Genomic DNA, 27089 nt, shown 5'->3' with positions numbered 1-27089 from the left:
ACTCTGGTGTCAGTACCTACCTCTAGAAATTGATATAAGCGTACTCACCTCAAAGGGTTCTTGGCAAAAGCAAGTGAAGTACCCAGGGTAGGAGCTACACTGTCCAAACCAAATATGGAAGCCACTAACCTCCAAATCTCAAAGGTCTGGCCCCAAAGAGCCAGAGCCTTCCTTTTTGAGCAGGATCCTTCCAGGCTAGGGTCTCAGGCCCCCTGTCTTCAGACCTGGCTTCCTTTGGTGCTCTCAGAATGCCCTCTGACGACCAGTCTCTGTAGTCCCAGTTCCCCCAGTCCTACTTCTGCCTCTCCCTAGGGCCTCTCCAAGGCCCCATCTGAACACCAGTTGCCAGGGATGAGCCTCCCTCTTAAAGGGACACACTGGTAGCCACAGAGCTACTCCGTCTGGTACTCCTGGATTTGTGCCTCAGAGCACTCACTCCCCCTCCCTGGGTTTCAGTAAAAAAGGTTGAGGTGAGAATTCTGGAAGAGACTGTGAAAGGTATTTGTAAGGAAACTAGTTCACTACAGATGTGCTATTGTTGGGAGCTTAGCTTTGTTTGTATTTGTAAGAGTGGACCCAATCCATAGGAGACAAAAACCTGTCCTGCCTTGTGCGCCCCATCCTACAGCTTCTGGAGCCCAGCAGCAGGGTGGGGCCTGGGTATCTGCATTTAACCAGTTCCTAGGAACTCTTGGCTGTGAGATATGAGAGACTAATTTAGGCAATTCCAGCCCCACCCACCGGCTCTATACTAGCTAACTGGGCCCTGGGAGGGGTCTTAGGCCCTGCCAGTGATGGGGTTTTGGAGTGGTGGGGGTCCAGAGCCGATGGCCAAGAAAGAATTCTAGAAGACGTCTTTGGTGCAAAAAAGGTGATTTTATTAAAGCACAGGGACAGGACCCATGGGCAGAAAGAACTGCACTGGGGTTGTGAATAGTGACTGGTTATATACCATGAGTTAGGGGAGGTAAAGGCAAAAGGGAGGCCTCCAAAAAGACTTTCATATGCTAAAGAGGACTCAGAAGATAGGAGGCCTTGCAATAGTCAAGCTAAGGTTGTTTTCCCTCTAGTAGGGCATTAACATGAAGACCGTAGAGAGTTCCTAGAGAAATGCTATGCTCTGTATTTGCCTCAAGTATTTGCCAATGGGCTGCAGGTTATAAAGAAATTTAATTTTATTTACCATTTCCTTCTTGCCTTTGTTTCCCAGATCACTACGGAAGGGAGGGTGATGTTGGGGCTCCAGGAAACTGAGTCTATAGGTTTCTGGAGATCAGGCTATTGATAAGATTGCCTTTTCTTGTAATTTACTAAAACATTTGCATTTGTAAACTATTGGTGACTCCTGTCCTGCACGACTGTGATTTCTATCAGTTAACTATTTCTTTTTTCCTTCTCTCAGCTTTAGGGCAGCCAGGAGTGCCTGAGGAATGTCACAAGTATCCCACCTGGGGGGAGGGGCATGTTTGCTAGTTTGCGCTTTGCCCTCAGCTTGCCTTATGCTCCCTCATTACCGGTGCCCAGAGACCCAAGGACCAGATCTGGATGGAGCAGGAGGAGCAGATCGAGTTGGGTTTTCCTTCCCGCAGAGATGGTTCTGCTTGCTGTCAGTATTCAACAGAAAACAAACGCTTCTTGAGGGCAAGGCCCTTGTTTTGTTCTCTACAGTATTCCCAGAATCCAGAACAGTGTGTACCCCAACACATTTGTTTAATGAATGAACCAAACTCTGGCATAGGGCCTGGAAACAAACAAACAAACAAACAAACAAACAAACAAAGTGTTTTCCTATGGCCCGGATTGAATATGGCTCCTCAGCAGGGCACAAGTATTGGTCCTGTCTTTTACATTTTTTTCTATATTTTGCTCATCACAGATTTTTTTGGCATTAATTTTTATTTTTAAAAAATATTAAATTAGAAAGAAAAAAATTAAAACACCACTTATTTTGATGTTTATTTTGGTGTCCTCCTAAGTTTTTTGCCTGTGCAGGTAATCACCTTACCTGTTCACTCTGGTCTCAGCCCGGCAGGCCTGCCAGGTTCTTTATATAGCCTTGGGTACATCCCTTTTGTTTTTCCTCACCAAGTGGAGACAATACCTTCTAGAGCTTCTGTGAGAATGCATGAAGATATGCAGTCAACGGTCCAGTGTGATGGCTAGCACATAGTAAGGGGGTCAATAAATAATGGTTATTCCTAGCTCACTGTTCATAGTCCTATCAGGTGGGGATTACATCCCCATTATGTAGATGAAGAAACAGTTCGGGAAATGTGACTTGTCCAAGTCCTTATAGTTAGCAGGGACCAAACTGCGGTTTTCCGGACTCTGCCTCGAGCGATCTGATGAGAACGAAGGCAAAAGGAAATGTAGACAAAATTAAATTTCCTTATAACCTGCAGCCCATTGACAAATCCTTGAGACAGGCAGAGTTTAATATTCCTCCTGGAAGTCCCAACTGTCTCAAGGTTAATGCTCTGCTAGAGTAAAAAAAAAAAAAAAATGATCATAGTTTGACAATAGCAAGGCCTCTGAGATCCTGAGAATCTTCTTTAGCATATGAAAGTCCTTTTGGAAACTTCTCTTTGTCTTTACCTTCCCCCAAATCCCAAAGTATATAATCAGTTACTCCTCACAACCCATTCCAACTCTTTCTGCCCATGGGTCCTATCCCTGTGCTATAATAAAAACACATGTTTACACCGAAGACATCTTCAGAATTCTTTCTTGGACTTCAGCTCCAAACCCCAACATTTCAAACCATATCAGATCTTCCTAGGGCACTGCAGCTACCAAGACAAAAAAACAAAACAAAAAACTATCAAAAGCATTGTGCACTGAAGTGCCACTCATAGGTGTGTGGATGTGTGTCTTTGCATGGCCTAAACTGCCAGAGCTGATCACAGGTGATGAGGGAGCGTGAGGTAAGCTGAAGGCAAAGTAAAGCTGGCACACATCCCCTTCCCAGGTGGGACGTGTATTTATTCCTTGGACACTCCCAGCTACCCAAAAACAGGGAAGGACAAAAAAACAAATGGTTAAACAGATAAGAGACTCCACCAGTTTACCAGAAAAAGGCAATCCCATCAATGGCCTAAAGTCCAGGAATTCCCTGTTGTCAATATTAATGCTTTGCTAGAGGGAAAAACCACCTTAATTCAACAATAGCTAGGCCTCCAGTATGTCTTTAGCATGTGAAAGTCTTCCGAAACTTCCTCCTTACTTCATCTCCCCGACTCCATAAAAGGGTCACTCCCCACACTCGCTGTACAGCTCTTACCTGCCCATGGGTCCTGTCCCTATGCTTTAATAAAATTACCTTTTTGCACCAAAGACGCCTTCAAGAATTCTTTCTTGGCCATCGGCTCTGGACCCCACAAACCATCACCCCCAAACTTCATCACAGGCATCGGCAAGAATAGTGGATGCAGCAAAAATGCCCACCCAGGCATACTCCCAAACTGAATGGCACTCCCTGGGAGCACAGAGGGAGGCGGGGGGGGGGGGGGGGGGGGGGGGGACGGGGGGGGGGACTTGGCTCTGGCAGTATGGAAGGAAGCCAAAACAGAATCCTGGAGAAGAGGAAGCTGTAGTCCATGCATTTCAAAGGGAACTTTGAAATTCACCATAATACCAGCACCCAGAGACAGCCTGCTGCTTTTCATTACCATGCTTTTTCCACGCTAAATATTCTACAACACAGATTTTTATGGCTTCGCGGCACTTCATCTCATAAATAAACCATTTTTTCCCTTATTTTCTAAAAGTTAAATTGCTGGCTCAGAGGTCTGCCCATTTTTAAGACTTTTGACGTGCAATACCTGTTTAATCAGTAACGGTATCAAACACATCTATACAAATTCTCCTTTGGAATAGGCCTGCTGTGTGCCAGGTCCTATGTGGGCTCTTTTACACTTTTTATTTCTTTGCATATGCACAACAACCCTACAGAGTAGGTGATATTCTTCCCATTTCACAGATGGAGACACAAAGCCTCAGAGAGGTGAAGTGACTTGTTCCAAGTCACACAGTGGTGGAGCTGGGAGGGAAGGCAACCTAGGACTGATCATAAAGTCAACGTGATGGTTAAATAATTATGAATAGAGGGATCCAGAAAGGTTTCTTGAAGGAGGTGGACCATGAGCTAGGCCTCACGGGGTGGACAGAATGACAGCGGAAGAATTATTAGTCCGCCAAGGCCATCTGGTAAAGTCCAGAGCCTGAGCAAAGGCCATCAGATTAACGCTTAAGATTTGTAGGGCAAAGGCATTAGCAAGGAACGGGTGAGTCACGGAGTGACTGACGGCGGGCGGGGAGACTCGGGGATAGCTCAGGTTCTTGGAGTCCCGCCCTCTCACTGCACTGCAGGGTTTGAGGCTCCGCCCCCGTCCAGCCACCCAAGATCAGATGCAATCAGAATATTCCCGCCGAGCACCAACTCTGGCCCCGCTCCTCTCTTCCGGGTTCTATGCCTCACTTCCCGTCGCGCCCAGGCTCAGGCCCCGCCTACGTCTGGTTTGGAACAATCAGACCAGCCTGCTGCTCTCTGCTCCTCCCTATGCCACGCCCCCTCCCCACCTGGTGCAATCAGAATCAGCCTTCCTGAGTCAGCTCAGGCCCCGCCCCCGCCCCGTCAAGGCAGTCCTTCTCCCGCCGAGATCACGCCCTGGCCCCGCCCCTCCCGCGCCCCGCCTAGTCTAGCCTCTTTCCTACTCGGCTCTGGAGGCGGCATCGCTGCACTCTGCCGCGCGCGCCGAGCTGCAGCCATGGCGGTCGCCACTGAGGGCGCCCGCAGGAAGGAGCGCGTCCTCTGCCTGTTTGACGTGGACGGGACCCTCACGCCGGCTCGCCAGGTAAGGCCCTGACGTTCAGCAGCTCCCGTCGGGAGTGTCACGCGGACAGAGAGGGCTGCAGCGACGTGACCCTGGACACCCCAGGACCGAGTGTAGGATGCAGCGGTATACGGCCCCTAATGCCCCAGGGCCGCCTTACTGGGAGTGATGGGGACTCGGTCCTCCATGTCCCATCCCCCGAGCGTCTGCGCTCACCTTCTGCCCGGGAGCGTCGGGGCGGGTGGGATTCTGGAGGGAGGAGGCTGCGAGCGGGGACCTAGCTTCGCTGCCCCCGCTCAGGCCTCCTCTCGCTGAGGCCTGGTCCCCGGGCGCCCCCGCCTCGCCAGCCCGGGCACCCGCCCCTAGGATGCACCTGTAGCCCCAAGCTGGCGACTGAGCCCGGGGCTCTAGAGCCCTAGCCCAGAGCCCTCTGCGCGCACCCAAGCATCAGAGTCGCCACCTAGTGGGATTCGGGGGTCTCGGAGACAGCCCACCAGACCTTTACAGGCCTGGGTGGAGGTCTGTTTTCTCAAGCTCCTCACCCACTTTACTTCCCACCCCCAGTTATGGAAGGAGGTAAGGCTTCTGTAACTTTTCGGATTAGTTTTGGGCTCTGACCACCTGGATGGAGGTGAGAGTCCCCAGGCCTGGTCTGGTCACTGAACATACTGTGGCACAAGGAGGGTGGGAGTACTGCTTGTTTAAAGGCTTGTCGCCAAACTCTGCTCCAAGCTCAGCTTTTCTAGCTTTGGATCTCACCCTAGATGAGCCCCCAATCTGATCCTCACCAGCTGGGTACATAAATAAGCAGGCCTCTTTCTTGTTGGCCCTAAGGGTATTCTGCCCTCCAGTCCCTGGGCATAAGGAACAACTAAGATCCCCTAGAGCAGGGAGCCAGTAGGGCTGGGTTGCAGGGCAGAGACTGATGGAAACCCAGGCCTTAGCCTCCCCTTTTAGGTCCTGAATGACCCCCCCTTCCCTATTGGACGGCCCTGGATTGGGTTCTGGGGGCACAAGGAGGTATTTGGCTGCCCTGCCTCCAGCAGCTCTCAGGGTCCTCCTCAAGGATGGCAGAAAGAGGTCAGTGGAGGGAGGGTGGCAGGGTCGAAGACACAGCCCCAGCCCCTCCCTCTGACCCTTTGCTCCACTGACCCATCAGCCTATATAAGAACAGTGTGTTATTGCTGTCCTTCAATGTTCATGCCAAGCCCTATCCTTAGTGCTTTTTAAAAGTTAATTTTTGGGCTACCTGGCTGGCTCAGAAGAGCATGCACCTCTTGATCTGGGGGTCGTAAGTTCTAGCCCCACATAGTGTAGAGATTCCTAAAAAAATAAATATATAAGCTAAAACCTAAAAGTTAATTTTTTAATGTTTATTTAAAAAATTTGTTTTAAATGTTTATTTATTTTTGAGAGAGACACACACACAGTGTGAGCAGAGGAGGGGCAGAGAGAGAGGGAGACCATCTGACGCATGCTCCAGGCTCTGAGCTGTTAGCACAGAGCCTGATGCAGGGCTTGAACCCACGAACTGTGAGATCATGACCTGCGCTGAAATCGGTCGCTCAACCATCTGAACCATGCAGGTACCCGTAATGTTTATTATTTATTTTTGAGAGCCAGAGAGCAAGCGAGGAAGGGACCGAGAGAGAGAGGGAGACAGAGGATCCTAAGCAGGCTGTGCACTGACAGCACTGAGCCCGACGCGGGGCTCGAACTCAAACCGTGAGATGATGACCTGAACTGAAGACCGACACTTAACCTACTGAGCCACCCAGGCGCCCCAATAAAAGTTAATTTTTAATTGTACACGTATTCATAAACACTTTCTTTTGTAAAGAATGAAAACAACAGAGAAGGCTAAAGTTCCCTCTGACTATGTCAGGATCCCTGGCCCACCCCCTCCTGAAAGAAAGGTGGTTGCCTCTCCTGTGGCTTCCCTCCAGACCTTCATCTAGATCTGTTTGCTCAGAACAAATATTAAGCATTGTTTTGTGAGGCTTCTTTTATTTATTTATTTTTTTAATGTTCATTTATTTTTGAGGGAGAGGCAGACTGTGAGCAGGGGAGGTGCAGAGAGAGAGGAGACACAGAATCCGAAGCAGGCTCCAGGCTCTGAGCTGTCAGCACAGAGCCTGACGCAGGGCTTGAACCCACAGACCGCGAGATCATGACCTGAGCCGAAGTCGGACACTTAACCAACTGAGTCACGCAGGCGCCCCCCCACCTTTTTTTTTTTCCTAATTTAATGGGTGATATCATACTGCGTGTGCCTTCCTGGAACTTGCTTTTAACAGTTAACAGCATGTCTCAGGACTCTCCCATATTGGAAGCACAGGCCTGCCTTATTCTGTGTAACCACAGTGTAGTATTTCAGAGCAGGTATTTACCATTCTCTGATTGATGAGCCTATGAGTTGTCTGCAGGTTTTCACTATTATAAACCATACCCCAGGAGACCTCCATATACATCCAGGCAAGAGAAGCGGAAGTTCTGGGTAACAGGGCACACGCATTTTAAGTCTTCATAGATATTGCCAAATTACCCTCCAAAATGGCTGCACCGGTTTACACTCTCATAGGCAACATCTGACATCATCATTTACTACACATGTTGTCAGCTTTAAAGAGCTGAAGGTTTGAAAACATGGAGTGTAACTCATTAGTTTGCATTTCCTTGGTGGGGAATCCTCATGTGATTAGTCACCAGTTAATTGCTTGTTTATTTCCAAGCACTCTGGATCCACGATCTCATTTAATCTTAGCAGTGACTGCTTCCATCTGGTTGCTACTCTGTTTCCCCCATTTTATAGATGGGACAAGTAAGGCAAAGAAAACAAAGCCCATTGCTCAAGATCATCCTGCAGCTGAGAGACTTTTTGAACCCATTACATCTAGTTTTGTGGTCTGGGTTCTAAACCTTGAACCTCAGATTCCAATGGAACCATGGGCTCCCTGGATTCTGAGCACCGAGTGAGGATTGAATGGGGGTCCCAGACATGCGGACAGCCACAAATCTTGTGCTTTCCCCAACCTGTCCCTGCAGAAAATTGACCCTGAGGTGGCTGCCTTCCTGCAGAAGCTGCGAACTAGGGTGCAGATCGGTGTCGTGGGCGGCTCGGACTACTCTAAGATTGCTGAGCAGCTGGGAGAGGGGGATGAAGGTACGAGCAGCGCCCAGAGCCACCCACAGTTAGGATGGGGGGTGCAGGGAGTGGGGAGTTCGGGAGGCCCCTGGACCCATGTGCCTTCAAAGACCCTGCCCCGATTCTGTGCTGCAGAGGAAGTAGGGGGAAACAGCGAAATACTCCCCTCACTGATTCACAGTGAGCACCTACCATGTGCCTGGCACTGTGCCAGGCTTTGGAGAAACAGGGAACAAAGCAGACAGAATATTGCCCTTGAGTAGCTCACATTCTCTGCTCTCTTTGCTGAGTCTAGGATGATTTCCTTGTCTTTAAAATGCACATAGTTATGCCTGGCTGGCCCAGTCGGTGGCCCCTGCCTGGCCCCTGAAATGCACAGTAGTTAGTAATGGCTACCATTGCTGAAAATGGCCACATGTTAACTTCTTTTCATTTACTCAACACCAACTTTAGGGAGGGCTTGGTTATCCCATTTAACAGAGAAGGATCTGAAGTCACTCAGGAAGTTGTTTTAGACCCAGAGCATCTGGTCTCAGCTGAGTTCCTGGTCTCAGCTCAGGGCAGATCCCACCAGTTCTCAAACCAGAGACTTACTTGACTTTTCCCTTTCCCGTACCCCCTCGTGCATTCTCCAGTAAGTCTAGAAATAGCTCCCTGTGTGTCCATGTCTGCGTCTCCACTGCCCCTCCATTGTCCAGGTGATCGCCTCCCACCTAGACCCTGCAGCAGCCTCCTGGCTGTGCCCCCCACACCTCCTCCTCCCACACCCTCCAGCCACTTACGTGGCAGCCAGAGCTGGAAATCCCCCCATGCAACCAGTGACAGAAGCCCCTGGATGGTGCCTGGATGGTGGCGCTGTGAGATCACAGAGCAGAAATGACTCCCTCTGTTGAGGAGTCCTGGAAGGCTTCTGGAGGAGGGAGCCAGATCGTGGAGTGGGGGAAGGTGGTCCAGGCAGAAGGACCTGCGTGAGCAAAGGCCCAGAGGTGTGACTGGCTTGTTTGGGGAAAAAGCTGAAAGTGAAGAGCCTAGAAAAGCAGGTTTGGGGTGGAATAAATGGGCTTTGAATGCCAAACCAAGGAGTGTGGGCTTTATCCTTCTACTTGGCTCTGGGTACCTGGTCTCATACTCTTTCTTTCCCCCTGGCCTCTACATGTCCCTGAAGTCATCGAGAAGTTTGATTATGTGTTTGCCGAGAATGGGACAGTGCAGTATAAGCATGGACGACTGCTCTCCAAGCAGGTCAGTGGCCCCCAGAGCCTCAGCCCGGGACACTTTTCCATAGTGACATAGCCTGTGGTGCCTCTGTCCTGGGCTGGGGGAGGGCACTGTGCCCGCCAAACCCAGAGCCCCCTGTTCCTTGCCCAGACCATCCAGAGCCACCTGGGGGAGGAGCTGCTGCAAGACTTGATCAACTTCTGCCTCCGCTACATGGCCCTGCTCAGGCTGCCCAAGAAGCGGTGAGACCCCTCCCAGCCTTGCATCCAGCCTTCCCCCTCCATCCCAGGCCTGAGGGAGGACAGGGGTGGGTCTCTCAGATGGGACCTGCACGCTCCAGGGCCCCAACTTACTGGTGCGTGAATTCTTGTCTCCTGGGAGGTCCAAGGAGGCCGTGGTCCCAAATGGGGCTGGATTTGAATTCAGGGCCATTCTCCTTCTCTCTGGCTCCCTGCCCCCCTTCCTACCCCCGTTACCATCAGTGGAACCTTCATCGAGTTCCGGAATGGCATGCTGAACATCTCACCCATCGGCCGGAGCTGTACCCTGGAGGAGCGAATCGAGTTCTCCGAACTAGACAAGGTGCCACCAACTGTGTGACCTTGGGCTGTAGGGCCTCAGTTACTCGACCTCTGTGAACCTTTGTTTTCCCATCAGTGAAATGGATTAGCAGTGGTGGTCTGATTCAACCAGTCCCCTTTTGGACACCCACCATGTGCCATGGTCTAGGCACTTCTGCGTCTTTCCAACATGGCTGGTTTCCCTCCACCACTAGCCACCACTTATCTAAGCCAACACCCTAGGGTATCATTTCCACCTTCCCACCCTTGTAGGGTACAGCAGTAACTCCTCTTTTTTTTTTTTTTTTTTTATGTTTTTATTTTATTTTTGAGAGAGAGTGCAAGCAGGGGAGGGGGAGAGAGAGAGGGAGACACAGAATCCGAAGCAGGCTCCAGGCTCTGAGCTGTCGGCACAGAGCCTGACTTGGGGCTCGAACTCACGGACTGTGAGATCATGACCTGAGCTGAAGTCGTACACTTAATCGACTGAGCCACCCAGGCGCCCCAGCAGTAACTCCTCTTGATTCAGCCTCTGGAGTTGTCTCAAATCTGTTCACTTGTGTGTCTTTCCCCACCCCCTCCCCAATAAGCTCCTGCCAGTCTGTTCTGTAACGGTGCCACTGGGAACCTTTTTGAAGCACCTCCGCCCCCACGCACTCCCTGCTTACAGAACTTCCGTTGTTCCTCTCGCCAACTGAGCAGTGTCTCAGCCCCTCCTGTGCCGCCCTGAGCCCTGAGGGGTCTGCCCAGGTCAGGCCCACCCCTTCAGCCTTCTCTCTGCATCTGTTCTTGGCACATACCAGTATTTCTCTCGCCTTTGCATGTGCTGCCCCTGCTAAACCTTGACTTGGGTTTTGCTTATCAAGCCTACCGCCTACCCTGCCCTTTCAGGGATGGAGTGAGTCCACCCATCCAAAGCCATTTCCTGCTGGCCCGTCTGTGGCCTTCTCTCCCCTTTGCTGTCTCTGCTTCAACCATGTTCTCCTTGCTGATTCTAGAGATAGCAGACAGGTTCCCACTTCAGGGCTGTGCCTTCTGCCTGGAACACACTTTCCTCAGACTCAGCTGGTCCTTTCCTCTTCACATTTGCTCACGTGTCACTTTCTCATTCCATTCAACAGTGCGTCCCCCCTGCACCTCCTACTCCTCTCTTGTTCCTCCCCAAGCAGCCATCGCTACCCTCTAATACACTCTATCACCTACTTTTCTTTTTTCTTTTCTTTAATGTTTATTTGTTTTTGAGACAGAGACAGAGTGTGAGTGGGGAAGGGGCAGGGAGAGAGAGGGAGACACAGGCTCTGAAGCAGGCTCCAGGCTCTGAGCTGTCAGCACAGAACCTGATGCGGGGCTCGAACTCACAGACTGCGAGATCATGACCGAAGCCGAAGTCAGACGCTTAACCAATTGAGCCACCCAGGCGCCCCTATCACCTGCTTTTCAAATCTTGGTTATTATCTGTTTCCCCTGCTGAAGCTATAAGCTGCTTAAGGGCCAGGATTTCTGTGGCCGTTCACCGCCGGATCCCCTGTGCCCAGCATGTGCCCAGCACATGCCCAGGACGTAGCAAGAGCTCGAGAGAAATACTTGCTGAATGAATGAAATAGGTGGTGTTATCCCCATTTTATGAAAAAGGAAACTGAGGCTCAGAGAGGGGAAATGCCTTGCCAAGGTCACTTAGGGAATTGGTTACAGAGCAAAGATTTGAACTTGGGACCTTGGGACTCTACCTGTTCCCCTCTGGTGCTTCCCTGAGGGTGGGTGGGGCTCACAGGGATGCCTTCCAGCTCACCGACCCCCCATTCCCACTCTGGGTCCCAGGGTTTAGAATAGGCAATGCCCACAGGCATGAAGACTTTTTCTTTTTGGGGTGGTTAACACTGACCATTGGCAGAGAGCCTCTCCCATGCACATACTGAGAGGTGGCCTCTCAGGCCACCCAGTTTCCAATCCTAGCTCCACCTCCTGCTTGCTGAGCAGCCTGGAAAAGTGGCTTTACTACTGTGTGCCTCTGTTTTCATGTCTGTAGAGTGGGGGTAAGCATAGTTCCCATCTCGTGGGCTATAATGACTAGACGAGATGGAAGTGTAAGACACACTGACCCTTCCCAAAGCTCCCAGCGTCTTGTCTTTCTGGCTCCTGTTCGCCCCCTTCTGATATTGGAGGTGGGGGGGGGGCAGGAACTTCCTGATCTGTGTGCCCTACACCAGCCAGGATCCCATATAAATATTTTATTCTCTGGTCCTTCAGATCCCAAGGGCAGGTAGTCCCCTTCCTCAGATGAGGACTCTGAGGCCAGAGGTTAAGTGACCGGCTCAAGTCACAGTGCTCGTCCTTGCTGACACTGGACATGACACGGGCTGTCCAGTGATCAGCTTGGTTCTGTAGACCCAGGAGATACAGCATCCTAGGCGATGTGGGAACGTTTATTCTGAGCCTGGGACACCTTTAACTCTAACCCTGGGCCCACAAAGTGGCCCCTGGTGGGGACTCTGGGCTCCCTGGGGGCCTGCCTGCCTGCCTGCTAAGAAGGCAAAACCAAGGCAGGCAGGGGGCTCACATGCCTCCTGTCTGCTTTTCTAGGAGACGCAGGTTAGGTAGGGTTCATTTATTACCTCCATCTTTTAGTCCAGGAAATAGGCTCAGAGAAGTCAGGCAACTTGTCCATAGTCACATGGCCAGGCCTGGAACCCAGAGGGTCTGCCCTTATCTCTCAGGTTGGGTCATATCTGGCCTTATAGCTCACCCTTCCTGGCCTACTGCAGGCCCCAAACCATTGGCCACTGCCTGCCTCTCTCCACTCCAATCCTACACAATGTGGACTGACTAAAATACAGTCCTGGGCACTCTGTTCCCAAGAGTCCCCAGTGACTCTTGGTTCCCCAGGATGTGTCCAAACTCCCTTCCAGGTCACCTGTGAGCTGACTGGCCAGGCTCTCACGGCCACCTGGCATCCTGCTGACCTCTGACTACCTACCACCACTTAGTAACAGGGCTCCCCATCCTCATGGGCATCTCATGCCCATCTCTGGTGTCTGGTTTGTTTTGTTGAGCTGGGCAGAGCCAACAGGACTGAGCCCTGCCCTGAGGTGGACCTTATGACCTGGGACTCAGACTGCCCCATCCCCTCAAATTCCTCCTCGTGCCTCCACTCCGAGGCTTCCTCCAGATACCCTGCCCACACCCCCACTGGCAGGATCCGGCCCTGAGTTCAGTCATAGACTTTCTGACTCAGGCCCTGGCTCTGCCACTGAGGCTGTATGACCTTGAACAAGGCACAGCCCCCTCTCTGAGCCTCTGTTTCCTCATCTGTAAAGTGGGGGGGGGGGGCATCACGGTGTCCACCTGAACTCACACGGGGCCTGGCTCACAGCAGCCCCCTGAGTCTCCTCCCTCCCCTCTTGCAGAAGGAAAAGATCCGGGAGAAGTTTGTGGAAGCCCTGAAAACAGAGTTTGCCGGAAAAGGGCTGAGGTTCTCCCGAGGTATGTCCATCTGTTCGTCCTGTGGAGGGTCTTAGAGCCTGGCACAGAAGCCAGCCCAGCGTCTCGCTCCCCAGCACCTCTAGAAAGCTTTCTTGCCCCCAGTCTTCCCCACCTAAACCCAGCCCATGTCCTGCCACCCACCCAGGTGCTCAGGTCAAAAACCAAAGCATCTCCCTCAATTTTCTCCCTCACCCCTTCCCACCTGCAGTCTACTAACAAGTCCCAAGGCCCTGTATCCAGAATGGTTCTGGAATCTGACCACAGCTCACATCATCTCCTGCAGCCTCTTCTCGGGCTCTGGCTAACTCCAGCACAGCTGTCCTCCCACTGCCACGTCACCCACTGCCCAGTGTCCGGAGGGACACTCCCAGAAGAGCAGACCATGCTGTACCCTTGCTCAGAGCCCTCACTGGACCCCAGGGCCTGTATGGCCTCACCCCTGCCCTGTCCCAGCCTTCTCTGGTGCTGGCACACTCCATGCCCTTCTTGGGGACTCTGCCTGCTCCCCTGCAGTTGCCACTCTGGTTTAGGCCTTAGTGTTCCCTCCCGGAGAGGTCTCCCCAACCGTGCTGGCTGGGGAGCTTCCCTCCCCCGACCCCACTGACTTACATGCTCCGAGGTGGTCTGGTTGGTTTACTGCCTGTTCTTCCCCCTGGATCGCACCTCTCGTGAGGTCCCTGAGTCTTCCGTGCCCTCTGCCAGGCTCTAAGCAGGCACTCAAGGGTTGTCGAGTGAATGAATGAGGGATCTTGCCCAAGTTCACCCAGTGGGCCACCACTTTGTTAGCCGTGTCCGCCATCCCCCACAGGAGGCATGATCAGCTTTGACGTCTTCCCTGAGGGCTGGGACAAGCGCTACTGCCTGGACAGTCTGGATCAAGACAGCTTTGACACCATTCACTTCTTTGGGAACGAGACCAGTCCCGTGAGTATGGCTCAGCCCAGGTGCTTTCCAGCCCAAATCACCCCCAGGTCAAGGCCAGGACACAGGGCAACAGAACAGGCCCCTGGGAGACTACTGGAGACCAGCTAGTGTTCACCAGCCCCATTACCCAGATTGGAAGGCTGGGGCCAGAGCTGGCTGGACACTTGTCCCATGTCACACAGTGAGTCAGGGCAGATCTGGTGAAGGCCCGGAAGGTGGGCTTCCTGGTGGTTCTGAGAGGGCAGAAGAGGCAGCTCCAGGAGCCAGTGTGGGGAGGGGGACTCCTCACCAGGGCGCATGCTGGGCCATAGCCCTGGGAGGCTCCTTCAGGCGTTACATGTTTGTGTCTTCCCTGCCCTTTCTTGTGTGCAGGGTGGGAATGACTTTGAGATCTACGCTGACCCCCGGACCGTCGGCCACAGCGTGGTGTCTCCGCAGGATACGGTACAGCGATGCCGAGAGATCTTTTTCCCAGAGACCGCCCATGAGGCCTGACCAGGACCCACACCCGCTCTTAGGGACTTCCAGAGAGTTCTACCTGGGCCTAAAGAGGGCCCCTGGCCCTGGTGTTGAGGAAGTGGGGAGCCAGGGCCCCTCCTCCTCTGGGCTCAGGATGCCTGCCTCCTATACCCTGCTGCAAGGCCCACCTTAATGGGGCCAGGGTCCACGAGGACCACCGTCCCCATCCGGTCAGCTCCTGGTGGGACCAGCTCCGTCCTTCACCCTGACAGCCCTGGCTACAGCTGCTGCCCGTCCTTGTGAACACAACAGATCTGCCTGCGCTGGGAGTAGGCACGTGCTAGTGTCAGACGAGATAGAGCCAGCCCGCTCGCCTGTGCCGGAGGGGTACAGAGCGCTAGGGAAGGTGCGTATTTGCCAGAACTTTCTCTCACAAATATTAAAGTTCCTGGAACAAGGTATGGTGTAAATTCCATCTGAATGGATGATTGGTCCCAGTCACAGATGACATTACAGCCACCGCTTTGCAGATGAGGAAAGAGAAGCAAGATGGCAGGGACTCCCTCCACTCCCCATGGGGTCACACAGGAAGTCTTTGATCCACTTGAGGGGAACAGGCCATTGAAGCCCTGAACAAGGGTTGGTTTGGGGTACCCTCCCCAGGCTCCTCCCCGGGGACCCAGACAGACAGGCAGCTCTGGGCCAGGCTGAGTCACAGTTGAGGGTTTATTGCCAGTGTTAGGAGGTGGGGGAAGGGGAGTCCGGGAGGCTGTGGGTCTCAGGGGGATCTCTGACTCGGACGATGCAGGGCTGTGGGTCTGGAGGAGCCCTCCTGCCCCTCTGCCCCTCCCTCCCCGCCAGGCAGCCCTGGGCTGATGTCACCACATCCTGTCTCCCAGCAAGCGCCTTAAGGGAGGGGTGGGGAGGGCACCAATAAACCTTCCACCAAGGAAGCCAGGAAGTCCTTGTTCCTCCAGGGCAAGCCCTAGGCCTTGCCGGAGTAGCTGCAGCTCAGAGTGGGGTGTCAGGCTGGGCCATTCTCAGTTTGCAGGGGCCATCCAGCATATCTCAGCAGTTCTGGCCCCCTAGCCTTGCAGGGACTGAGAACAGGGGAGGGGGAGTCTACCCCAGTTGATCTCTACCTTGGGGCCTCAGGGCTCCCACAGGGCTGGGGATCCTTCTAAACAGATACCCCCTCATTCTGGGCATTTGAGCCCATTTTATTCACAGACCCAGTCTCCTAAGGGTCACTGTCCCTGGCAAGACTTCCTTGACCCCCATTTCTTTTCCCATCAAATGATGTGTTTTATGGAAAGGAGGGTGGGGGTGGTGGTGGTGGTAGGATGGAGGCAAAGCTGCTCCGTCCTGGCCTCCCAGGCCAGACCAGCCCCCCACCCAAGAGTGAACACACACACACACACACACACACACACACACACACACCCCTTAAGGGACTCGAGAGATCGGGATCACACCTCAGCCACTGGCCTGTTGGGGCGCAGTAGCCACCTACTATAGCTGCAGGAAGAGGCCAGCAAGGGGTTGCAGGGCTGGTGGTGTCACAGGCTGAGGGCCATCCTGTAGGTGCCCATGCCTGGCCCTGCCTGAGGGGACATGCGTCTGCATCACTGGGTCCTCAGCAGCCAGTGGATCTGAGCATGGGCGGAGTATCAGCAGAGCCTGTGGGTCAGGGCAAAGGGGATGGCTCCATCCAAACTGGGGGCGATGCGCCCCCACCCCTCCCCAGATCTGCGTCTCAGAGGGCGGAGGCAGCATGGCTCAGCGCAGTCCCGGGGAGGGGACATGGCCTTACCCGAGTTCATAGAGCTGTTATCAGGCTGGGGAGGAGGGACTGTGGCCGGCAAAACCAGGACCCCAAAAACTACGTTCCACGCTCAGCTCCTTCTTGCCTACTTCTCCAGTATGCCAAGAGGAGAGAGCAGATGGAAGGAAGTCTGGGCCGTGGCGATGAGGAGGGCTCTGTCTGCCTCCAACGTTTGCCCTCTTGCCCTGCCAGAGGCTGGGAGGCTCCCCCAGAGCTCTCGCTGGCCTGGTTTCTGAGGGAAGGGGTACAGGCCACAGTGGGAGACCCCAGCCCAGGGTGGGCGGTTTAAGTACAAGCAGAGTCTGGTCCCGGGGCCAGGCCTGGGGCAGAGGCAAGGGGAACAAGCTGGTACAGTGGGCCCACTGGTGCCCCCGCCTCCCAGGCCTGACGCAGGCCTTCAGAGGCTCAGTGGACAGAAGGGCGAGGGCGTCCTGTGCAGATGTGGCAGGGAGGGGGAGGAGAGAGCGGACAAACAGAAGGCAGGTCTGGTGGCCTCCCCTTCGGTCCAGCTCACACAACAGTCACTGGTCACGGGGGTGGATGGAGGCACACGCTCACGGCCACAAGCACAGACAGACTGACGTGTACACTGAGGCCGCCCAGGGAACTGGGTCAGCCGGCGCAGCGGGGCCCGGAGCCCGAGGCTGCCCATCTACCCAGTGTGGCTCCCCACCCGCCCAGCAGCTGACCCGTGAGCCCCCCAGCCTAGGAGCCCACGACCTGGCCAGACCACGTCTCGTGGGGAGTGTGTGGGGCCAATTGTGTGAGCACCACCTCCACAGCCTGGAACTTCTGATTCTTGGGAGGGATGGGGCACATCTTGTAGGTCACTTCGTCACCTTCCACTGGCACGTACTCTCCCTCGATGCTGGTGGGCAGGAGAGGAGCGTCAGCTCAGCAGTGGGTCCCCTTCCCAGATGGGCTGGGGGCAGCCTCCCCTCCCATCCCAGAGTTTGAGCTCTCGGATCCGAATCCATATAGTGGGAACCCTAAGCAGTCCCTCCCCTGCTGTTTGAGGATTGAGATGTGAAAGGCACAGGAGGTCCGGAGGCCTGGAGAAGCTCAGTGTCCTCTCCAGGTTCTGCCGGGCATCAGGGCCGGGGGCCAGGCCTAGACCGCCTCTCCTATGTCTCTGCCCTTCAGGCTGAAAAACCCAGGGGCCAGCCCAGCCCTCTCAGTTTTCAAGATGCTGAAACAGGATCCCAGGGCTCAGCCAGTGGTTGGGGGGGGGGGCGGGGTGGTGGTGGTGAGGGTCCTTGCTCCAGCCTAGCCCCCCTCCTCCTCCTCCTCCTCCTCCTCCTCCTCCTCCCATGCACCCGCAGCCCCTGCTGCAGGAGAAAGATGCCAGGAACCCAGATTTCAGCCAGCCAGGGGAGAAGCCTGGGGAGGCATTTCTTGAGGCACTGCCAGGAACCTGCAGCAGGGACCCAGCCAAGAATAGGGACACCGAAGAGACTCACTCAGATACGTGCACAAAGATGTCCTCGGATCCATTCTCGGGTGTGATGAAGCCATGGCCCTGTGAGCGTGAGAACTGCTTACAGACACCCTTGAACACTGGGCCAGCCGAAGCACGGGCTGTCCTGAGGATAGAGCAGGGGGATTAGAGCTACGGTCTGGGGACTCCACCCCCACCCCCGGATGCCCACAGCCCTCCCAGGCCCTGCCTGCAGAGCCCGTCTCAGGGCTGTGGAAAAGCCTCCCCAGGTCAGAAGCTGCACAGTTATGCTAGCTCAGCCCTCTCGTGGTCCCATTGGACAGTAAGGAGACTGAGGCCCAGAGAGGGGAACTGGCTTTCCCAGGGTGCACAGCAAGAGGGTCTCCTGACTCCCAGGGAGTGCCCCCCCCATACCCCCCCACTCTCTACACAGCACCCTCGCCTCCTGAGATTGTTTGGGCTTACATAGGCTCCTGTTGTAAGATTTCTTTTTATTTTTTTTTTAAGTTTGTGTATTTATTTTGAGAGAGAGAGAGAACTTGCATGCACACGCACCATCAGCAGTGGAGAGGCAGAGAGAGAGGAGAATCCCAAGCAGTCTCCAAGTTATCAGCTCAGAGCCCAGTGCAGGGCTCGAACTCACAAACCATGAGATCATGAGCTGAGCCAGAGTCAAGAGTTGGACGCTTAACCGATTGAGCCACCCAGGCACCCCCTGTCATAAGACTTCTGAGTGAAGAATATCTAGCCTAAACTTGAATGCCTCCTGAAACGGGGAGCTCACTACTTTTTGAGGTAGTTGTATCCTATTCACGTATTTGTCACTCATCCATTCATCATTTATTAAGCATCTGCTCTGTGCCTGGCCTTGGGTTGGACATAGGGGACAATTAGTGCCTGCCATCAAAAACCTCTCCTTTAGGGACGCCTGGCTGGCTCAATCAGTGAAGCATGCTACTCTTGATCTTGGGATCATGAGTTCAAGCCCCACGTTGGGCACGGAGCTTATTAGAAAAAACAAAACAAACAAACAAACAAAAAAACCAGAGGCGGCTGGGTGGCTCAGTTGCTTGGGCATCTGACTCTTGATTTCGGCTCAGGTCGTGATCTCATGGTTTGTGGGTTTGAGCCCTGTGTCTGGCTCTGTGCTGATGGTGCAGAGCCTGCTTGGGATTCTCTCTCTCTGCCCCTTCCCTGCTCACTCGCTCTCTCTCAAAAATGAAATGAAATGAAATGAAATATAAAATACTCTCTTCTTTGGCCAAGGCAAGTCAGTTTCCTTTGCAACTTCCACAAACCCCCTCCCCCCCTGTGATCCCATCCAGTGATCTACCCCAGAGGCTCAAGGCTGGTCTCTGTCTAGACTGCCCACCCCTCACCAAAGGTCAATCGCCTGCTTCCATTTGTGTCCAGGTTGACGCACGTATGTGGAACACCCAACTTCCTTCACCTAATACATCTTCCAAACCCACTAGGACCTCACCTTCCCCGATGTCTGAAGCTGGGTCCTCTCCCCCTACCCTGCAGGGTGGAGGTGAATGGTAGATAAATTACTTCTGGATTATAGGCAGTTAATGGGCAAAGACTGTCTTAATCACCACTGGATCCCCTGGTCAGGTGCTCAATAAATCTTAGTGGAGTGAATGAATGAATGAACACAGTAGTTACTGGAAGGTTCATACACAGCTCCCCTGGACTTGAGTGAGGACAACAGGGGTCAGAAAAGAATGGGGCTGGGGACTCGTCCTGGGGAAAGATCACTGGAGCCTGGGCGAGGGGCAGGTACTCACGCTGAGTATGTCCTGGTCCGTTTGGTGGGCAGAGGACTGGGCAGGTCCCGAGATGAGACACCTCCCCGCTCCCAGACCCTGCTGCCCTCCCGGTGGAAAGGGAAGGTGGGCCAGACAGGAGACTTGGGAGAGTGGAGTGGGGGCACTACTGGGGGTGACGTGGGCTCTGAAGTCATGGCGGATCCAGCAAGAGAGCCTGGTGGGCTCCCAGGCTCAGGGGCCGGTGAAGAACTCGGGCGTCCTTGCGGGCAGGGCCCGGCCTGGCCCTGCTCGGCAGCCGCACCAGCCACAGGCTCCGTCTGGAATGGGGAGAGAGAGGTACAGGTGAGTGTGGTCCAGGATGAGCAGATCCTAGACACCGGGCACAAGTCTGGAGCTCTGGGCCTACTTGTGAATCCTCACACAGTGACTTCAGGACCCTGACTTAGGGTCATCACCAGGAAGACAAAACAGTCATCTAACCTTGCTATGAGCTGAATTGTTTCCCCTAAAATTCATATGCTGAAGTCCTAACCCCCAATGTGATGGTATTTGGAGATGGGGCCTTTGGGAGGTAATGAGGTATCGGTGAGGTCACAAGGGTGGGGCCCCGTGATGGGATTAATGCCCTTGGAAGAAGAGACTCAGAAAGCTTGCTTCCTCTTTGCCAGGTGACGAACACTGCCGGAAGGGGGAGGTCTACAAAACAGGAAAATGGCTTGCACCAGAAGGAGACCGTGCTGTGCCCTGATCCTGGGCTTCCAGCTCCAGAACTGTGAGGAGTAAATGTCTGCTGTTTAAGCCCCCAGGCTGTGGTATTTGGTCACGATGGATGGTGCAAGCTAAGACTAACCTCAAAGTCCTTCCAGCTTGAAGCTTAATTCTCTCACTCTAGGGGTCCGGGAGGTGGGATGGGTAAGGTGACCAGTGATGGTCTGGAACATAGTTTCGCACAAGCGTCAGCAGCTTCAAATCCACAGACCTGGGTTTGAATCTCAGCTTTGTCGCTGTAACTTCGTGACTCCAACAGTTCCATCATGGTGGGTGGGAACGCAGGCTCTGACCCAGATGGGCTTGAATCCCTCCTCCTATACCTAACTGGCTGTGCAGCCTTTGTCAACACTCTTAACCTTTGACTCAGTTTCCTGCTCTGTAAAATGGGGATAGTGCTGGTTCTTACTTCATGGAGAAGGTTGCCGTGTGGATTTCATGACTCTCCACCTGCTTTGAACACCATGAGCGAGTGGTAAGCTCTTGGGAATGCTGGTGATTTTTCCTTAGCCCCACTTTCCTCTGCTCCAAAATGATGCTGAAGATACTCACCATGCAAGGTTGCTGCGAAGTCCACGATTTAGTGTGTGTGACAGCGTCTGGCATCTCAGAGATGCCCAATAAATTGCTGTCATCAGTGCTGATCAGTAGAAATTCCCTCATCACCTGCTCAGTGCCTGGATGACCTTGAAAGAATGCATCCTCTATTTTCCTCTATTGGGAAAGAGAACACATTCCCTCTCCCCAGGGGTTGGGAAGTCTTAGGCCCCAAGAGACACTGCTGTGGAACCCTGGGGAGGATAGCTCAGTGGACTGAACCAGGCTGTTGGCCGAGCCTGCGACAGGCGGCCTGGGGGCCTGGGGCCAGGCAGGACACCCAGACCAGGAGAGCACGAGCACCCCAGCCCTGCCGTGTACTAGCTGCTGACCTCGGGTAGCACTTCCACTGGCCTCAGTTAACTCATCTGTATAATGGATCTGATAAACACCACCACGCTCCCTCACAGGCTATGGCCAGGCGTGGCTAAGCCTGAGGATATAAAGAAGTGCTCATAATCCACAGTCATGTAGGAGGGAGGATGGTGAGGTTCTCTACTTCCTCACCCCTGTTCTTCACTACCTCACCCCCTCACCCAAAGGCCCTGGTGCCAGAGGTAAATCCCTGAGCCTCAAGCCTATATCTGGCCTCCATCTTGCGCCCCACCCCAGCCTAGAATTTCCAGGGAAGAGTTTAAGGCTCCTTAGGAGTCCAGAGTCCAAGGAGCCCCAAAACACGGCATGGCAGGGCTCTGGGAGGACTGAGGACTCACATCACCCAACAGCGGGGCAGGTCTCCTGGCCGCCGTTCAAGGTCACACAGCAAGCGGGATTTTTCTGGGTCAGGATGATGAGCTGTCTCTGCCGTCCCTAGGGGTGGAGATGCTCCTCCTGCCCAGCAGCCCCCATCCCCCTCCGGCCAGGAGAGCTGCAGGGGAGCGGCCGCCGCCTCTCGGGCCCCTCATACCTCCTCACGACCGCTCAAGCTGAGGTGGGCTTTTTCTTCCTGAGCCTGCTCCAGGAGGCAGGGCCAGGTGTGGCATTTTTATTCCCATTTTTAATTTTTTTTTAATGTATTTGTTTTTGAGAGAGAGACAGAGCATGAGCGGGAGAGGAGCAGGGAGAGAGAGGGAGACACAGAATCTGAAGCAGGCTCCAGGCTCCCAGCTGTCAGCACAGAGCCTGTCGCAGGGCTCAAACCCACGAACTGCAAGAGATCACAACCTGAGCCGAAGTCAGACGCCCAACTGACTGCACCACCCAGGTGCCCCTTATTCCATTTTTAGAAGAAAAGCAATCACGCAGAAACTTATACAGGAATGTTCACAGCGGCATTTTTTATAATAGGCCCAAAGTGGAAACAACCCAAAAGTCCATCAACAGATGTATGGAGAAACACGATGTAGTATAGCCATAGATTGGAATATTACTCAGCCATGAAAAGGAATGAAATGCCAATACCCGCTCCAACACAGACGAGACTGGAAACCATTACGCTACGTGGAAGAAGCCAGTCACAAAAGGCCACATTGCGTGATTCCATCCACGTGAAATGTCCAGAACTGACAGATCCACAGAGACAGAGAGCACATTAGTGGTTGCTAGGCCTGGGGGGGGGAGGGATAAAGGGGAGTAAATTCTTTTTTTTCTCATGTTTATCTATTTTGAGAGAGAGCGCGTGCGTGCGTGCGTGTGTGTGTGTGTGTGAGCGAGGGAGGGGCAGAGAGAGAGAGAGAGAGAGAGAGAATCCTAAGCAGGTTTCTTCCTGTGAGCCTGGAGCCTGACTCGGGGCTTGATCTCATGAACCCATGGGATCATGACCTGAGCTGAAATCCAAAGTCAGACACTTAACCGACTGAGTCACCCCGGTGCCCCAAGGGGGAGTAAATTTTAATGGGTGCCAAGTTTCTTTCTAGGGTGATGAAAATGTCCTCAAACCCACTGTGGCATTGTTGACAACTCTGAGTATACTAAAAACCACTGACTTGTCTACCTTAAACAGTTGAATTATATGGTATGTGAATTATATTGCAATTAAGCTGTTATCAAAAAGGAAAGCAGGCAGCAAATCTACCCAAGATGCCACCGCCGGGAAAGCAGGAGGCATCGGGCCCCACAGCTCACTCCGGGGTGCCTCCCTCCCCCGCGATGTGGGCACGGAGGGCAGGTGGACAGAAGTTCTGCTTCCTTGTCTCCAGGACGCAGGGCGGGCCTACCCACTGCACAGTTTTCCCAGGGCTGGTACTGTGCTTGGCGGTGACAGCCGGTGCTGGGAGGTCTTGGGGGGGAGGGGCACAGGCAGCCCACAGTGGTTTCCAGGGAGACACAGCTGAGCTGGGCCCTGCTCCCGCCAGCCAGCCAGGCCTCCTAACCCAAAGCCTCTTTCAGGGAAGGGGGAAAGATGCATTGATTACTCAGGGTTAGGGTTGACAGCAGCCCCCCCTTCCTGGCCCTCCCCAGAATGGGTTCCCCATAATGGACCAGGCAGCAGGAGAGAAGTGGTTGGAATAAGAGCAATGACAGGTGCTCCTGCCCTCCAGCCCTGTAGGCCTGGCAGGGACTGCTCCCTGACCCTTGAACCCCATCCCACCCCAGTTGGCCACAGTTGGCCTTAGAGCAGGAGTTAGGGCTGGGGGGTGGTGACCGGACAGCCTCCACAGTGCAGAGAGCACTGCTCTGCGGTCTCCCCTCACCTCCTTCCTCTTCTGGAAAACGGGGAGTACAAGAAGGCCTCCTCCAGAGGACACCGTGAGGCTGAGATGGGATGGGATGCGGGAAGAACTGGGTAGGTGCCGGGTAAGAGCTTGCTCCTCCCGGACAGGGGTGCTCAATTGGGCTTAGGACGAAGGAGGAGTGGGTAGAAGGAGAGACCCAGCTGAGCTGAGCCAAGCCCACCCTCACTCTCCTCGTCCCCGCTTCCCCAGAGAATTGCCCACCCACCAGGTCCCTGCCTTGCTTCTCCTTTTTCTTAAATTCCTGCAGCTGCCCGTTAAGGCGGCTGCGATCACTACTATGTTTTGCAGATGAAGAAACTGAGGCTCAGAGAGACTAAGTCACCCACTCAAGGCCACACAGCAATTAATGTCTGAACCAGGACTTGAACCAAGGTAGTCTGGCTCTGGAGCCCTGCAGTGGGAAGTCAGGAATCCTGGGTTCAGGCCCTGCATTGCTACTGAGGGGCTGTGCGACCTTGGACAGCCTTCCCCTCTCTGGGCCAGACCAGGGAGAAGGAAAGAAGGGGATGCCTCCAGTGCAGACCCTCCAGTGCAGTGCCTCCAGAAGAAAGGAGGCAGAAAGGGGCAGGCAAAGGCCCAGCTTTTATCGTCCGAGTGCTGCACACCATGCGAAAGTCTTTGAGGAGGCTGCTTTCCATTTCAAAATCTCCCAGTTGCCCTGAAAGGTTGGAATTACAACTGTTTCTATTTTACAGATGAGGAAACTGAGGCTTAGAGAGGCTCTAAGTGACTTGCCCAAGGTCACACAGCAGGGAAGTGACAGAGCCCAGGTTTGTCTGAAGGCGAACAGTGTTCTTCCTGTGAGCTTAAATTCTGTTCCTGGTTCAGCCAAAACGCGGCTGGAGTTTTACCAGAAGAACTTTCCCTGAGAAACTAAAGGGGAAGATAAACTCCAAAAGCAAAGAAACAGATGTGTTTGCAGAACATTCGTTTCGATACAGACAGAGTTAAAGCCCAGCCCCCAAGGGACTCGGTATGTCTGGGAGCATCTCTTATGGAAACAATGCCCTTCACGATGAGCCGACGGACATTCAGAGGGCAGGTCAGGACCCGGACGGCCTGGGTTGGAACCCTGGGTCTGCAGTGACCCTCTCTCTCTCCGAGCCTCAGTTTCCTCCTCTGCCAGATGGGGCTAATAGCAGCACCTGTCTCGCTGGTGGGAGGAGCTGAGGAGCTGCTGTGTCAACGGTCCACCTGTGAGAGGGCATCTCCCTGTGCGCGCGTTTTGGCTCTGATCCTCCCGGCCAAGCTTGTCTTCATTTCCCTGCATGAAGGCCAAACCCCAGCAATTCTGCAGACAGAAGGACCAGGGGAGGTAAAGGCCAAACATCAGGGCTGTTCAGAGGTAACCTGAGGTGAGGCCCTGATACGGTGTCATGGGGCCGTGGGGCTGTGGGTAGTGACTCAGCCCTGTCAGCAGGTGACTGCCGTGCTGGTGCTGGGGCTCCTCCAAGTCTCAGGTACCCCAAAAAGAAGAGGGCAGGAAATGGCTACCAGAGTCCTCTCTTGACCATGAGAATCCCTCTTGTTCCGGGCAGATTAGGAAAAGAAAACTAGCTCAACCACCCAGGGCTATGTGATCTGGAGCAAGCACTTAACCCTCTCTGGGCCTCGTTTTTCCCCTCAGCTACTCAAATCATCACTGGTCCAGATGACTACTGAAGGTCAGTCCTGCTGTCCTCTGAGATTGTCAAAAACCCACGTATAACCGAAAGGAAACTGAATGCCAGGCATCGGAACAACAGACACGAGAGGAGACAGGCCCACCCTTCGAGGGCCCCCAGTCCAGTGGGAGGAACAGATTGACCAGAACACAGCGTGGGAAGTCCTAACATGACAAGAGGCGTGGCCACCACGTACTGATTGTTAGCCGCGTGCCAGTGGTGTGCCAAGTCCTTGGCCCCGTTTCCTCAGGTAGACCCCACGACCCCCTGCCACGTGATAATTACATTACCCCCATTCTTTAGAAGAGTAAACAGGCCCAGAGAGTGGAAGTGCGGGGTCACACAGCAGGTCAGGAGCTGTGCTTCTGCACCTGGAGAGGTTGGGGGCGCGTTATAGAAAGACCTCTGGGAGGTGGGGGGAGCTCCCTGACATTTCCTGCCCTCCCCTGGAGAAGGAAAAGCAGGGGCGCGGAAGAATTGGGGAGACGGGGCTTGGGGTTCTATTTCTGGCTTTGTGCTGACTCAGACCATGACCTTGGGTGAATCACTTGCCAACTCTGGCAAGCTTAAAAACAACTCCCCCGACAGAAGTGTCCCAGCCCCAAGTCCCTGGTATGGAGGAGCAGCCAGGGGGAGGAAAGGGTACAGTGGCTAAAAAGGGGAAGGACAGAGAACACAGGACGGCGATGGGAAGGCTTTCTGAACGTTGGGGTCTTGTCCATGGTGGGCCCAGGAGGGTGAGGAAACGGCTTCAGGACCAAGAGCCAGAAGCCAGCACTTCCCCGGCCACCCCCTCCCCCCAGCCACCAGACATTCCTTAAAATACATCAGTGCCAAAGCTGCTCCAGCAGCTGGAGGTGACCTAATTAAACCTCATTCTTTCCCCTCCTACAGTGTGTGTGTACGGGGGTGAGGGGCTGCCCCAGCCAATACTCGAGCTTCATCGAGGCCTTTTGAACTCTCCTTGTCACGTGCCCCTGCGTCCCTGGGGGGCTGTTCTGATGAAGGCCTTTGGGCTTCCTTGGCATCGGTGGGGGTGAGGATGCCAAGATGGACGGCGCAAGAGCTGTGCTCACATCCCAGCTCTGCCGGGCTGTGTGACCCTGAGCGAGTCACTTCCCCACTCTGAACCCCCCTAGACAGAGGAAGGGGTTGGTCAAAGTCACACTGGTAGCTGAATTCAAATCAGCGTGACCCCAAAGCCCAGAGCTTTCCAATGTGCCGTGCCCCCACCCCCATGACCACGATTCCACCGGCTTTGGAGCAGGGGAAAAGCGCCCCTGCTACTTTCTGCTCCCTACCCTGCTGCACCACACGGACGGACGAAGGTCTGAACTGTCCCAAGCCCCCTTCCCACCAGGCTCTGGGACTTGGCTGTGCTGGTGGTGACCCGTAGACGGGACCAGCTCAGCCAAGTCCTGAGCGCCCTCTGCTGGTGCCAATCTAGGGGACCTGCCTCCAGACCAGCCTGTGGGTGTCCCCTTTCCACGGGCTGGCTGTATCAGACCCCCCTGTTCCTCCCTCCTGAGCCCCTCCACGGTCAGTGGGCATCCGTGAACATAGCCAGGCCTGGGAGGGGACTCTGTGGCCCAAACTGTCCTTCGGCCTTTCCCAGGCCCTCGTGCAACCAGTTCCTGCTTAGACCTTCTATTTTTTTGGAGTAGGGGGCAGACACATCCAGAGGGGTGGGGGCAGATACAGGAAACAGATGTTAGAAAGGACTTCAAAGAAA

General features: G+C 54.1%; 2 protein-coding genes across 3 annotated transcripts in view; one reads left to right on the top strand and one right to left on the bottom strand.

Moving 5' to 3' along the window:
* Positions 1–4722: 4722 nt before the first annotated feature.
* On the top strand, positions 4723–15077 carry PMM1 (phosphomannomutase 1). Of its 2 annotated transcripts, none has more exons than XM_047066721.1 (8): positions 4723–4853; positions 7878–7995; positions 9143–9219; positions 9346–9437; positions 9678–9777; positions 13160–13235; positions 14044–14159; positions 14532–15077. In XM_047066721.1, the coding sequence occupies exons 1-8, from the start codon at positions 4767–4769 to the stop codon at positions 14652–14654; spliced, it is 789 nt and encodes a 262-aa protein (XP_046922677.1). In that variant the 5' UTR covers positions 4723–4766; the 3' UTR covers positions 14655–15077. The 2 variants fall into 2 exon arrangements, with proteins under 2 accessions (XP_046922677.1, XP_046922678.1); XM_047066722.1 differs by lacking the exon at positions 4723–4853 and adding an exon at positions 6321–6418.
* Positions 15078–15326: 249 nt separating this feature from the next.
* The window catches only part of CSDC2 (cold shock domain containing C2), a 13103-nt gene continuing 1340 nt past the window's right edge, over positions 15327–27089 (bottom strand). The window contains exons 2-4 of the mRNA XM_047066723.1: positions 19672–19970; positions 17904–18026; positions 15327–17311 (exon numbers count right to left, since the gene is read on the bottom strand). Of these exons, the coding sequence (XP_046922679.1) occupies positions 17149–17311; positions 17904–18026; positions 19672–19847 (462 nt within the window). The 5' untranslated portion in view covers positions 19848–19970 and the 3' untranslated portion in view covers positions 15327–17148. The remainder of the gene's footprint in view (positions 17312–17903; positions 18027–19671; positions 19971–27089) is intronic.

This window comes from Lynx rufus, unplaced genomic scaffold (genome assembly GCF_022079265.1).
Source record: "Lynx rufus isolate CCGP_SWC_20201006 ecotype Redwood Valley unplaced genomic scaffold, mLynRuf1.p SCAF_7, whole genome shotgun sequence".
Classification (NCBI taxonomy): Eukaryota; Metazoa; Chordata; class Mammalia; order Carnivora; family Felidae; genus Lynx; species Lynx rufus.
Note: the sequence above shows the minus strand (reverse complement) of the source record. Positions and strands in the feature narration are given on the sequence as shown.

Coding starts and splice junctions, on each gene's coding strand:
- PMM1 (XM_047066721.1), top strand. CDS start 4,767: ATGGCGGTCGCCACTGAGGGCGCCCGCAGGAAGGAGCGCGTCCTCTGC. Junction 9,220..9,345: donor GACGACTGCTCTCCAAGCAG/GTCAGTGGCCCC, acceptor TTCCTTGCCCAG/ACCATCCAGAGCCACCTGGG. Junction 9,778..13,159: donor AGTTCTCCGAACTAGACAAG/GTGCCACCAACT, acceptor CCCCTCTTGCAG/AAGGAAAAGATCCGGGAGAA.